The sequence below is a fragment of the Trematomus bernacchii genome, unplaced genomic scaffold (assembly GCF_902827165.1).
Source record: "Trematomus bernacchii unplaced genomic scaffold, fTreBer1.1, whole genome shotgun sequence".
In the NCBI taxonomy this organism is placed as follows: Eukaryota; Metazoa; Chordata; class Actinopteri; order Perciformes; family Nototheniidae; genus Trematomus; species Trematomus bernacchii.
In genome coordinates, this window is record NW_022987593.1 from 17,536,998 (window position 1) to 17,551,163 (window position 14,166).

At 41.4% G+C, this 14,166-nt stretch overlaps 1 protein-coding gene across 9 annotated transcripts in view; it reads left to right on the forward strand.

Moving 5' to 3' along the window:
• The window catches only part of LOC117482066 (CREB3 regulatory factor-like), a 54,116-nt gene that overhangs the window by 16,961 nt on the left and 22,989 nt on the right, over positions 1-14,166 (forward strand). For 7 of the 9 annotated variants that reach the window (XM_034130056.1, XM_034130058.1, XM_034130055.1 and 4 more), the window contains 4 exons: positions 59-124; positions 737-853; positions 2,660-3,311; positions 12,593-12,766. In XM_034130056.1, coding sequence (XP_033985947.1) covers positions 116-124; positions 737-853; positions 2,660-3,311; positions 12,593-12,766 — 952 coding nt within the window. In that variant the 5' untranslated portion in view covers positions 59-115. The remainder of the gene's footprint in view (positions 1-58; positions 125-736; positions 854-2,659; positions 3,312-12,592; positions 12,767-14,166) is intronic. The other 2 variants (XM_034130061.1, XM_034130063.1) reach the window with 1 other exon arrangement.

The following is a 14,166-nucleotide window of genomic DNA, read 5'->3' on the forward strand; positions in this document are numbered from 1 at the left end:
ACAGTTACAACCTACTTTATTTTCTTGCCGCCTAATTGTGTTGTTTTTCTTTCTGCAGCAGAATTCACTTGCACCGACCGTTGCGACCGCGACCTGAAACCCTCCTGCCTCGGGCATGCCTCAGGTAAAGTGTGAAGACGACTGAAAACTCACCCGTCACCTCTGAATGACTCCTCTGGGCCTTTTCCTTTCTTGTTGCACAATTTAGAAACACACAAACATAACAGATAATGAATACAGTGCAGGAAGAGGGAGAAAACCCACAGGGCGTACTCTAAAAAAAGGTTAAAATCCACAAAGTTATAGAGAACAGAAGATTAATTTACAGATATTAATATATAATGGCAAACTATTAGAACACCATATAATAAAAACAACAATGAAACGACAACTAAATGTAAAATAAAAGTGTATTTATGTTTTTGTGTGGGGGGAATAATGGTTAATACACCTAAGAAAAGTCATGTTTTATGCCATATTTATTAAACAAATAAGGAGATGCAACACGGACACATAGATATTAAATACATAGAGAAAAGGAGTAAAAAAACACACCAAATAAATGGTCTTTCATTGAAGTTGTACCTCTAAATGTGATAAAAAATGTATATACAAAAAGGATTATAACAACAATAAGTAATACTAACACATAGCGAAGAAAACATCAATAATGATAATAAGAAAAACTAATACATAAACCTTTTTTTTTCCAACTCTCCGTGTATCTTCCCTGCAGCCGGGCATGAATGGGATGGAGCCTGCGTTCGGCGAGGCGTACGGGGGTCACCGGGGTCTGCTGAGCCCCCACCCTCTGGCCATGTCACCACAGGGGGGCCGCACCGAGTACGACCAGGTGAGACACCATCAGAACCAGAATCAGAATCACCTTTATTCGTCCCACAGAGGGGACATTTACATTTGTTACAGCAGAAAAGTTCACAAGTTACACGGGCATCGAATATCTTTAAAATACTTCTGTTTTCATTCTGAGTTTGCAGCTGTCCATGTAGATAATCTCACTGATGATACTGACTTTAAAGGTCCCATGTCATGGCCATTTCTACTGATCATAATTCCATTGTTGAGGTCTACTAGAATAGATTTACATTGTTCAATGTTCCAAACTAACAGTGGTTTCTCATACAGCATCTCTGTATAGTATGTGTATTCACTCTCTGTCCTAAACGGCTTGTTGGAGCTCCTGCCCCCCCCCTCCCTGTGAGCCCACTGTGCTCTGATTGGTCAGCTCGCCCACTCTGTTCTGATGAGTCTACCACCGTTACAGCGGAACATCAGTGATTATGTGTTACAATGGCGTTTGTTAGCAACCAGAAAATGACACCAGTAATGACAAACAGATGAGAATGCTGCGTGGGGTCTGAGTGCCGTGTTGGCGGGACGTTGCGAGGCTCGCTGCTGCGAGGACCAGACAGTGTGAGCTGGCTTACTGGTGCTGCGTGGGGTCGGCGACACAGCGAAACCCAGCCCGAAACCAGCCTGAGCACACACACACACCCGCAGCCTGGCTGTGAGCACACACACAGACTCACAGCCTCGCCGCGTCCCGCCGTCTCAGGCTGAGAAATCGGCAGAGCTGCAGCTGAGAAAAGATTGAGTGTGTGTGTGTGAGGAATGGACCAATCCGCGGACGTAACGTAACGGCTCCGCGGACGTAACGTAACGGCTCCGCGGACGTAACGTAACGGCTCCGCGGATTGGTCCATTTGGGCATTGGTCACGTCACCATACCCAGGAAGAAGAAAATGGAAAATTAAAAATCCCCAACGAGGCGTTCTGGGGCAGCATAGACAGGTCTTTTCTGTGTTAGAGTTTTACTCGCTACAGGGTGTACTTGGATGGTTTTGACTCTGCAGACCATTTACATGCAGAACAAGCTACATAACACACAAGGGGACAGGTAATAACCGGAAAAGCATGACATGGGACCTTTAAATCAGACTTTTAATTAAACCTTTTTACAAGCATTCCTGTGGGGACAATTTTCTTGAAGATTATTATTGTATAGAACCATCTCCTCCGTTCACATGTGGCCCTAATCCTCTTCCGTACTTCCAAATACACGATATGAAAAAGAGAGTTAGGAAGCTTTCTAATGGACCAACCTACTAACAGTATATTCACTTATTTAGAAACCACATCGCATTTAGCTGAATCTTTTGTCCAAAGCGACGTACATTAAGTGCAATAGACCATGAGGATGCTGCTGCATAAGTTACACTTTTTTTTTTTTTGTCCAAGGTAAAAGCAAAACAGAAGACAGGGGTTTTTCTCGATAGTATAGTATTGTATGAGGGCGCTAACGTCACTAGCCTATTCGCCCTATTTATTCGGAGCGCCCTAAAAACAAAGCTGTCTCTGCCGTCGGACGCTCTATTTGACATGATTTTCATATTTCTGGAGTAATTATACAGTTTTTGACGAACAGAAATATTGTTTTCTGGCATCACTTAAACATTTAACGGGGAAAATCGGCATTTTGGTATGAGAGCGTTCCCTTTACCCGTTTTAGACAAACGTTTGTAGTCTTTCTGCTCTCCTGATATTAGTGGGAAGCTCGTTCGACCATTTTGGAGATTACACATTGTTTTGTTTTTTCACATATCAGTGATGTTTAAGCTCGTCTCTGTTTCTCTTTCAGAGCATTCTCCTCATGCTGGGCTCCCCGGCGTCTCCTAGAAAACGTCCCTTTGAGCTGCTCAGCGACCTGGTGGACGACGGAGGCTTCGGAGAAGATCTCCTGCTCCCCGAGCGCTGGGACGTCTCCGCGCTGGACGAGATGGCCCGATACACCCGACTGGGCCTCGGGGTGGGGGGGGAGCTGCTGGCCTGCTCCGAGGAGGCGGTGCTGATGAACCGCTGGGAAGAGGAGGAAGAGGAGGAGGAAGAGGAGGAGGAGGAAGCTGTACAGGCAGGGAGGGAGGAACTTACTCCTGTTTCCACAACCGAGAGGGATTTAAGTGTTGCTGGGAAAGATGGAGGAGTTTCTAAGGAGGTGTATCAGGTGGCGCAGGAGGAAGAGGAGGCGGCGGCGGCTGGTTTGGCGTTGGAGCATTGCAGCGAAGAGCATAATTACTCTCTGAGCAAGGGGGAGGAGATGGGGGCGGGGCCTAATATCCCCCAATCAGAAAGGGAGGAGGTGCAGGAGGAGGAGGAGGAGGAGGGACAGGAGAAGACTGAGATACATCTGGAGGAGGAGGACGAAGAGGAGGAGGAAGAAGAGGAAGATGAGGAGGAAGAGGAGGAGACGGCGGTGGAAGCTGAGCTCTCCAGCTCCTCAGAAACTGAATGTGGTGAGTAGAGCTGCGAAATGAATTGAAATGTTGTCAACATTACAAAAGAGTGGGGCAGGAAAGATTCCTAAAACACGGAAATTAGTCAGAATGTAACCACTTCCTGTTCCCTTGTCTCAAAGTCAGGTTTTGGTTTGAGTCCTGAAATAAGGTCTGTGGTTGAGATTATAAAAATGTTGTTATACGACATAAAATAGGTCCGTCAATACCTCACTGGTGAACCTGAATATGTTGAGAAGAGATGTAAAATGTATTGAAATGTAATTTAAAATCCCCCAACGTGGTGAGTTAGCATTTTAGCACTTCCGGCTAACTGGTCTGGACGTTTGTTTTGCCTGAAATAAGGTCTGTGGTTAACACAAGCTGAAGACATTTTATTCTACGACATAAAATTAATCAGAAAATACCCGACTGGTGAATTTGAAAACGGAGGTTGCTAACAAGTGTCTAAATGAAACGACTAAACGTCATCACGTCCAACATTAGCCACCTTTAGCTTAGCGGTGGTGACGTGAAGTCATGTGACCGTGCTGTAGTTCCTTTATAGCCCAACATTAGCTTTTTACTTCAGGAGATTGCATTTACGCTTCATTGCCCCCCCTAGTGGCTGAAATATGTTACAGCATTACTACGTCGAAAACTGTTCCAATACAAATATTTCATATATCAATATTTTAATAAGGTAGGACACTGGTTAATAATATTGTAGCGTGTTCAAGTAACCAAGGGATATAGTAGTTATCAACTAAGTATAAGATGTGCACAGTTATGATAAGTTTTACAGTTATGTAATGCACTGTTGTTGGGGGGAGAGACCGCCCCTTGCATATGAGTGTGTGTGTACGGCGGGTATGGAAAAGTCATACTCAGTGCGGTGAGCGCTGGCTTTATTGCTACTGAATCCGTAGCACCCCACGCAATAGTTGGGACTGTGTACTGACGTCAGTAAAAAAGGTTTGCCCCCCCCAAGCGCAAATGTCAAACTCCGCCTATGCAATGAACCCAATTTTTGTCAATGCTAAGCTAACTTCTTAGTCACCCTACAAAAATACGTCATCGCCTCACCACTCTATATGGACTAGTTATAATTCAAATATTCTAAATATGTGCTATTATTCTGAATGTAGTCTTGTGGTGCTGATCAGAAGCCCTGGCATACAAAACGTATTCTACAGACTTAATTAAAAATCCTTCTTTTTATACAGATCCTCTTAAAAATATCACACCATGAACATTTTAAATATATTGTTCAATGATAATGAGAATGTTTCAATTGCAGATGTATTGCATTCTCAGTCAAAAATAATCACAGTGAGGGATTTCTTCCATTCGTGCAGCCTTAGTGTTCTGCTTCCTGTTTGTCTGTTTTCTGAGGAAATCTGCCCACACAGAAACCATCTGAATGTGTTTGGGGTCCAGACGAGACCTCAGACCTCCTGCTGAGACTGGCAGAGGAACATTAAATACCAACGAAGTTGTGGATGTAATTCCCGGAGAACATGAAACTGTGATGAATCAGCTCTGAGGGTTGGAGGGTCTTCATGTGTCTCAATACCATCTGCAACACTCTTTGTAAATAGAGTATGAAAGTTGGTGCAAATTGTTTAAAGGTCTCCTATTATACTGTTTGTCATCAATATATCACAGGTCTCAGATATATACAGAGCCTGTCTCTGATTGGCTGAAACACCAAGCAGATCATTGCAGCATCCCATAATCCCCTCTGTTTCAGCCCTGTTTCCAAAGTGCTGATTCTCGGTCTGTTACTTTAGATGAAAATAAGGAGCCCCTCCCCACGCCCCTCTGAGAGAGATTTGGTTACAAAGAACACAATGGTGCTCTAGGAGGAGATTCAGGTGATAAGGTGGGGGGGGTTTACCTTGGTTGCTGATTGGCTAATGGTTACACAAGACAACACATCATTATGACATCATAAAGTGGCCAAAATCTGATCAGCTCATTTTCAGACAGGTTTTTATAGAAATGGATCAGGACAAAAAGAGAGAGAATCTTTGTTCCTGAAACTTTTAGAGTCTCTTTCCACAGAGGGGACACATGTTGATGTAGAGGAGACATGAACAAGTGGATTTTGCATAATAGGTGACCTTTAAAACCGTTCCAGTAGGAGTGTAGGTTAAGCAGCTTTACAAACACGCAGAGCAGCATTCAGCTGGTGCCTCATTATTTTTTAGACGCCTCATTCACAAATATTGTTATTAAGGCGAGACCCTGAAGGAAAATCATAAATGGACTGCATCTGTAAAGCGCTTTTCCAGTCATTATATCCATTCATAGTACTCTTACATATAAGTCACACACACATTTATACAGAGGCAGAGGATGCTATACAAGGTGGCACCTGCTCAGGAGGCTCACACACACACACTCTCACACACACACACACACACACTCACACTCACACACATTTTGTTTTGATAATGTAATGTTCTGCACTCCAAGAATAATAGGCAAACACGATGTGTAGATCCGGCACATTTACATCGAACTTAGTGAATTTAGGTGATAGTTCAGCCATGCTAGGGATTGATGGAACATTTGAACATCTCATCAAGTGAGTGTTATTGTGTTTATGTCGAGTTTGATTGTCTGTGTTTTACAATGCTCCACTGCTTGACATGAACACATCAATGCAGCTGCCATGACACTGTTGTTTGGCTGACAATGGAACATTTTAACACGAGTGTTAGAACACACACACACACACACACACTGTTGGCCATGACATCAAAACTAGGGTTAAATATCTTGCTTTTTCCAAAACAGTTTCCTTGTTGTTGCACATTAAGAAACAAAAGCCTGTTGAAGAAGCTAAAGAGCTTAAATGCCAGAGGTGACTTCATGTCCTGCAGTCTGGACATGAAGTCACCTCTAAACACGAGTGTTAGAACACACACACACACACACACACACACACACACACACACACACACACGTAAACTGACTTCACTTCAGATTAGCATCCTTTCCCAGGCTCCCTCTCTCTCTCTCTGGCATTGGATAAACAAATCTCAGACCTCTCCATCACGAGGTAATGGAGAGGTCGTTTGGGTCATATTTCCACGGGCGCGAGACGCCGTTGTTGCTCTCTCTTGTTGTGGCAGTGTGGGTGTTTGTTTTGAGATGCTCCTACTACTAGCTCATGGTGAATGCAAAGAACTGTGTCAGACTGTAGTAGAGGATAAAGTGTGTGTTTGCAGATAGTGAGTGCAGCAGATTGCACAGAAGGCTTGGAGCACAATACATGAGTCTTTAAATCCCAACACTGTCATCAGACATCCAGACGTTTAGAGGACACATTCTGCTCATCTTCAGGTTCATATCAGTGTGTAGTGTCTCTACTTTAAAGAGTCCTCTCCTGATGATGTTCAGGTGTATATCAGTATGTAGTGTCTCTACTTTAAAGAGTTCTCTCCTGCTGATGTTCAGGTGTATATCAGTATGGAGTGTCTCTACTTTAAAGAGTCCTCTCCTGCTGATGTTCAGGTGTATATCAGTATGTAGTGTCTCTACTTTAAAGAGTCCTCTCCTGCTGATGTTCAGGTGTATGTCAGTATGTAGTGTCTCTACTTTAAAGAGTCCTCTCCTGCTGATGTTCAGGTGTATATCAGTATGTAGTGTCTCTACTTTAAAGAGTCCTCTCCTGCTGATGTTCAGGTGTATATCAGTATGTAGTGTCTCTACTTTAAAGAGTCCTCTCCTGCTGATGTTCAGGTGTATATCAGTATGTAGTGTCTCTACTTTAAAGAGTGCTCTCCTGCTGATGTTCAGGTGTATATCAGTCTGTAGTGTCTCTACTTTAAAGAGTCCTCTCCTGCTGATGTTCAGGTGTATGTCAGTATGTAGTGTCTCTACTTTAAAGAGTCCTATCCTGCTGATGTTCAGGTGTATATCAGTATGTAGTGTCTCTACTTTAAAGAGTCCTCTCCTGCTGATGTTCAGGTGTATATCAGTATGTAGTGTCTCTACTTTAAAGAGTCCTCTCCTGCTGATGTTCAGGTGTATATCAGTATGTAGTGTCTCTACTTTAAAGAGTTCTCTCCTGCTGATGTCCAGGTGTATATCAGTATGTAGTGTCTCTACTTTAAAGAGTCCTCTCCTGCTGATGTTCAGGTGTATATCAGTATGTAGTGTCTCTACTTTAAAGAGTCCTCTCCTGCTGATGTTCAGGTGTATATCAGTATGTAGTGTCTCTACTTTAAAGAGTCCTCTCCTGCTGATGTTCAGGTGTATATCAGTATGTAGTGTCTCTACTTTAAAGAGTCCTCTCCTGCTGATGTTCAGGTGTATATCAGTATGTAGTGTCTCTACTTTAAAGAGTCCTCTCCTGCTGATGTTCAGGTGTATATCAGTATGTAGTGTCTCTACTTTAAAGAGTCCTCTCCTGCTGATGTTCAGGTGTATATCAGTATGTAGTGTCTCTACTTTAAAGAGTCCTCTCCTGCTGATGTTCAGGTGTATATCAGTATGTAGTGTCTCTACATGTCTTCATGCTTTAATGTTCAAAAAGCTCTTTATTTTTCTCATACTGCCTGTGCTGCAGCACCTCTTTTCACCCTCTGTCTGAAACCAGAGCCCAGTCTGCTCTGATTGGTTACCTGACCGGCTCTGTTGTGATTGGTCAACCGCTTAGAGATGTCCCGCCCCTTAGCCTTTCACGTACAATGTGTTGGAGCGCTAGCCAACAGGAGCGCAAGTGTTGATGTCACTATGGTCAGGATGTAAACAAAGGCGTCCAATGGAGGTGCTTTCAGACCGTTTCCTTGCACACAAACCTATATAACACACTACAGGAGAGCTTAAATACAGAATATATCCTTTTCAACAGTCTGCCACTTCAGCCTAAACCTTTCTATCTGCTGACAGTATTCACATCTGTAGTGAAAACCCACTTCACCTTGGCCATTAATCCTAACAAAGAAATATCTAGCACTTGAAATGGTTCGGCTAACTTAAAGCTGATATACCTTCAAGTTTCTTCATCTTCTCAGTTTGTGTCTTCATGGTTTATCGGAGTCTCTTTGGATAAAAGCGTCAGCCTAAATGAAATGTAATGTTCCCTATACCACTCAGGTTATCTTTGTTTGCCTCTCTTCAATGGCTGTCTTGAGTACAAGGGATTGAAACGTGATGAGAGAAGAGTTGACCTCTTAGTAAAGGCCAAATCAAAACTTTTTTCCACCCTCATTGAGAAAGTACAGCCATTCATATGTAAAACTTTCCAATGAAGCATTTATGTCCAAGGTTGTTAGAGAACAATCGCTCCTAAAAACCATCTCAGTGCTGAGGTAAAGGTGCAGATTTGATATGCGTCTGTTCTGCATGGAAAAGAATGAAAGGAAGCACTTTATTTGACCTTACAGTAAAGAACGTATCGGCCCCTTTTAGTGAGAATTTAATAGCATCTCAGTTTAAAACTTTCCACGCAGCTCCATCTCTGAAGTTCTTTTTTACATCTGAGTTGCCAATACATCAGATTATAGTGGTCATTTATGAGTCCAAAAAAAGAGTTTGGCTTATAAATACTATGCTGGCTCAATTCCCATTTTAAATTTGAGTCGCCAAGAGGCTTAGCTTGGCTTCATGCTGCGACGCGTTTTCAATGAGAAAGTCCAAACTGAAGTTTAAAAACGGTTGATGATATTTAATAAACAAAATCATACCACACCCATGTGACAGTTGCTGGAAGTGATCAACAAATACAGATAAAAGTGATGTAAACAACTCATAATAATAATACAAATGATAAACTCAGGCTAAAGGGCATTCTGGCTCCTACAAATAGCTTGGATGTAAACCAGGGGTGTCAAACTCAATTTCATCACGGGCCACATCAGCATTATGGTTGCACTCAAAGGGCCGGTTGTGACTTTAAGACTATATAAAAATACATATATAAATATTTAATATATATAAAATAATGTATTATATTACAATATTTCCTCTGCATTGGATTATTATCGGATAGGGTATAACTTCATAATTAACTACGACTGAAAGAAGAAGTCTAGGGAAAATAATTGCAAGTCTCTTCAGTGAGAATGTCACAATATGACTTTAAAAGAAAAGCCACATTCTGGAAAAACAAAAAAAAATAAGTGACATTTTGAAAAAGAGAAGTGAAAAAAAAGTAATTTTGGAGAAAAAGGCTTAATTCTAAGAAAAAAGGCATATTTTGACAAAAAAAAGTCAAATTCTGAGAAAAAGTCAAATTTGAGATGCATTGTGGGACATGTAGTTTATGAGCAACGCTTCTGTAAAGTATCATGTAACCTTATAATAAACATATTATATTCTTTGCAAGCTCTTGTGGGGCCACATAAAATGAAGTCGCGGCTCGGATTTGGCCCCCGGGCCTTGAGTTTGACACCCCTGATGTAAACGCTTCCTCTAGGATAGGTGCAGGTCACATTGAAAACAATCACTTAAAGGTCCAGACTACTCGTTTTCATATTTGGCCGCCATGGATTCTCTCTCAAGGTGTGTCATAAAAAAGCTTCAACAACAAGACGTTAAAAAAAGCCACACATTTTGGCATTTTTGTTTGATGAAGCTGCTTCTTGTTAGGGATATGTATCCAACGTTTCACCGTGATGCAATCTTTCTCGATTCTTTGGTCAACGATACGATATTCGCTGAGACCACAAAGTCTGCCACAATATTATTGTGATTCAATCAGGGTCCTCAGGGACATAATAAGCCAATGTAATATAATTAATTTAATATATTTCCACTTCCAAAAAGCAACTAAAATATGATTTTATTTGATGACAGAGCTCTGTACAAAAGAGGCGCGTTTAGATGGACATGGTGACACAGAGGTGCAAAGGGAACATTTCTAAAATAAGATAAGATGGACCCGAAGCAGCAACAAGAGCGAAAGTACAGTACAGATTCGCATAAGATTAATACAATTAAATATACAATTAAAATGATATACAGGTAAGAAGCTGTTAAAACAAGAAATGAATTAAATAAACATATATACATATTTGAGTCCGAAATAAATCAATATCTTAAAGATGATATATATATCGATATTCTGAAACACTGGAGAGCAGAGGAGGGTGGACCCAAGTGAAGGACACAAATTAACTTTGAAAAAAACCATCCTTTATTGAAGGTTATCCAGGAAAAAACCGAGCAAGGCAAACACAACAGAACTCTCTCATGAACAATCAACAAGGACCCGACAAGCACCAACAAAAACAAACACACCTTAAACACATGCAGAACTAATGACAAGGACAAGACACAGGTGGGCGAGTCAGGGAAAACATAAGGAGGTGAACAGAAGCAGGTAATCAAGCAGGCGGGAACACACAGAGACAGGAAGTCAAACAACACAACACACTTTTCAAAATAAAACAGGAAACACTGACGGATCAGGACATATGGTGGCTTTGCGTCCATGATCATCAAATGCACTGATAATCCAGATAAATGTGTCCTCTGCTTCTCATCACCCTGAGAACAGAGCGATCCTATGTCGTCTAGTGTGAACATCTGTATCACTGGTGCATGGTTTTGTGAATGCACTCGATGGCACATTTCATATTTCATTCATCGTGCCGTTCTTCTTCATGCATACGTTATACATTGTTAAAATATGGGTATAATCGTATATGAAAACAGAGGGCGTTGGGAGTGAAAGATGGAGGTGAGGGAGAGAGCAGACAATGGCGACATTAGGTTATATAAGAGGGTGTGTGTGTGTGTGTGTGTGTGTGTGTGTGTGTGTGTGTGTGTGTGTGTGTGTGTGTGTGTGTGTGTGTGTGTGTGTGTGTGTGTGTGTGTGTGTGTGTGTGTGTGTGTGTGTGTGTGTGTGTGTGTGTGTGTGTGTGTGTGTGTGTGTGTGTGTGTGTGTGTGTGTGTGTGTGTGTGGGAGTGTGGGAGAGAGATAGCCCTGGTTAATAGCTAAGATAGGACTTCATGGTTATTAACTTTCCGAATTAATCCCCGCTAGGAGTTGGTATTTCCATTATTCGCAGGAAATGTTTTGTTTTTTTTGTTGCTGGATTGGAAGCAGCGTCTCCTCTGCATGTTGTATTATTTATGATAACGGTATTCATGGCTCTGCAGACCCGAGGCTAATCTTCTGTGACGTCTGTGTCTGTGTGTGTGTTGTGTGTGTGTGTAGTATCTGGCGCTGGCTTTGTCACCAGGACGTGTGTTTGTGGATTAGCGCAGCGTGATTTCATAGCAGGAGAACGTAAACACTAAAGCTGTCAGTTATGATCGGGTTTCATCTGTCGCATTAACTCCAGCGTATTTCCCTTCTATTCAATATCTCATGTACGGCTGTCAGTGCTGTCCACCTCCAGAATAATGGAGGGTATTCAGTATTCTTCGTGATGTGTTATTAAACAGCCCCGAGTATTGATTCTGTATTTGGTTTATTGCATCAGTGTTTCCTTTTTATGAAGTCCAAAACCTCGAGATCATATTAAAACTGAAAAGATACTCGTCTGAGGACAATGGTGCATTCACTTGCTCCTCAGATGGTGCGTTCAAGAGCTTTTAGCCAAAATGTGGAAACAACATGGACTCTACGCAAACCATGTTGTATTTTATTGCCAAGAGCATTTAAATGACAGCTTGATGGCTGTTTCAGAACTGCAAAAAGGATATGATATGTTGTTTATTTGACTATAAAATTGACATTTAACTACATCAAATGTCATTCTGTTTCTCAAGCTTAAAGCTCAGAGATATTGAATATTGGAAAATATGTGTATTCACACTCTATACGATATGATACAAGAATACTTTATTGATGGATCAAGTGTGAAATGTTTCCTGCATCACAGCAGCTCCATTTCCAACATCAACAAGGACAGATATTATGACAAGACATTACTGAAGACAATGTGTGTTGCCATGCCAGGTCAACGTATATTTGACCTGACATTTATCTCTGTATTTCATATTTAACGTAGTTGTGTTGGCTTAAAATCAAAATGTCTGCAGTGAAGAACAGAATGAGTTTCCATGTGATGCGGCTTGGGGAAATATCTAACCAAAATGTTTCTCTGGCTCAATGCTAAAATCAAACTTCACTGTTTTTAAATCACGCAAAGAAAAACCTCATCAGATATTTTCATTAAAAATCCATTCAGCCACACATCTGCAAAAGCCTTTATCAGAATCTGTACTGGTGCTCATATTTCACACATGTATAAGCACTTTGAGCACCAGGAAACACGTTATATAAATTACATGTATTATTATATCAAATCTCTGTCTCCCTGTGTTTCCCTCAGAGGTGGAGGCGGAGCCTGTGAGGCAGGCGGGCGAGCGTCCGTCGAAGCGTCGATGTTTCTGGGAATATCGCCGCGCTCGAGAGTCGGCCGCCAAGAAGAAGCTAGGCGGAGACGTGCACTGGTCTCTGTCCTGGAGCTCCAGCACGCTGCCCAGCACCCTGTACCGCAGAGAGGGTGAGCACCATGACTGGACATCACTTAATAATAATAATAATAATACGTTTGTTTAGTATAGCACCTTTCACAGACATAGAGTTCACAAAGTGCTTCACAAGAAAGAACAAAAGTTAAAATTAAGACCACAGAAACATGAATACAATAACCACATGAGGCAGACATTAAAGGTGGGGTAGGTAAGTTTGAGAAACCGGCTCGAGATACACTTTTTGTTATATTCCATGGAATGCTCTTAACATCCCGATAGCAATGAATATCTGAAGTGCTTTGACAAAAAATCCATAAAAAAAGATCATCTGTGGAAGCCGTGGTACTGTAAAAAGCACGACCAATCATCTGAGCCGGCCCGGCTAAAATAACTGGATGGCCTACCTGCCTGTCAGCCTTCCATCTGTGCACAAACTTATCTCGTGCCCTCATTGGTCATGTGCGCGTTCATGTGTGTTGGAGGAGGGGCTCTATAAGGAAGTGGCAGATTTTCTCCGATTGTGTATTTTCAAATTCTAGCGATCTCGAGCCGGTTTCTCAAACTTACCTACCCCACCTTTAAGGTTAACATAAAAACAAAGCACAGACCACGTGGAGTCCTGAAAGGAACAAACAGAACACATCAGACACATCTCAAGTAGAGACAAAAGCCAATGTAAAAAGATGGGTCTTCAGTAGTTACTGACTTAGAAAACACATAACCTCCAATTTGTGCCGTATCTGTTCAAGGTTCAATGTTAGTTTATTTGTATAGCACATTTTAAGACACAGAGGCAATTCAAAGTGCTTCACATAGGCATTTAACACATAATAGTTGTTTAAAACAAACACACAAACAAGACAATTAATGAAAATGATAAAATAATGGTTGCAGCTAAAAGTGCAATGATAAGGCCATGTTAAAGGCTAATGTCATAATACAATCTGAATTCAGTTTTAAGTTGTGTCCATTGCAAAAAACCTCATCATGATCATTTTAAAGAGGCCCTTTTCAGCTTTTTGGGGTTTTCCCTTTCCTGTAGTGTGTTCTATAGGTTTTAGTGCATGCAAATGGTCTGCAAAGACTAAAATCCCTGTGTTCCCTCCAATGTAAGTTTCTCTTCCACCTATCAGAGTAGAGGCACTAAATACTAATATGAACCTGAAAATGAAATATGTCCTTTTTAATCAAAGAAAGTGAAAACGAGCATGCAAAAATGATTTATTCCCCCCATTGTCGTAAATTATTGTTGTCAAATAATTCAGCCCTAGCAATGATTGACTCTCCATCATGGTGCTGTGAAACAAAATACAAACATAACACATACCAAATAATATATAGTGAAGGAAGAGGCAGGAAATCCACTTGTCTATTTTAAACCTCCATCTAAATAATTGAACACAGGGATAATATTCCAAGAATAACATAC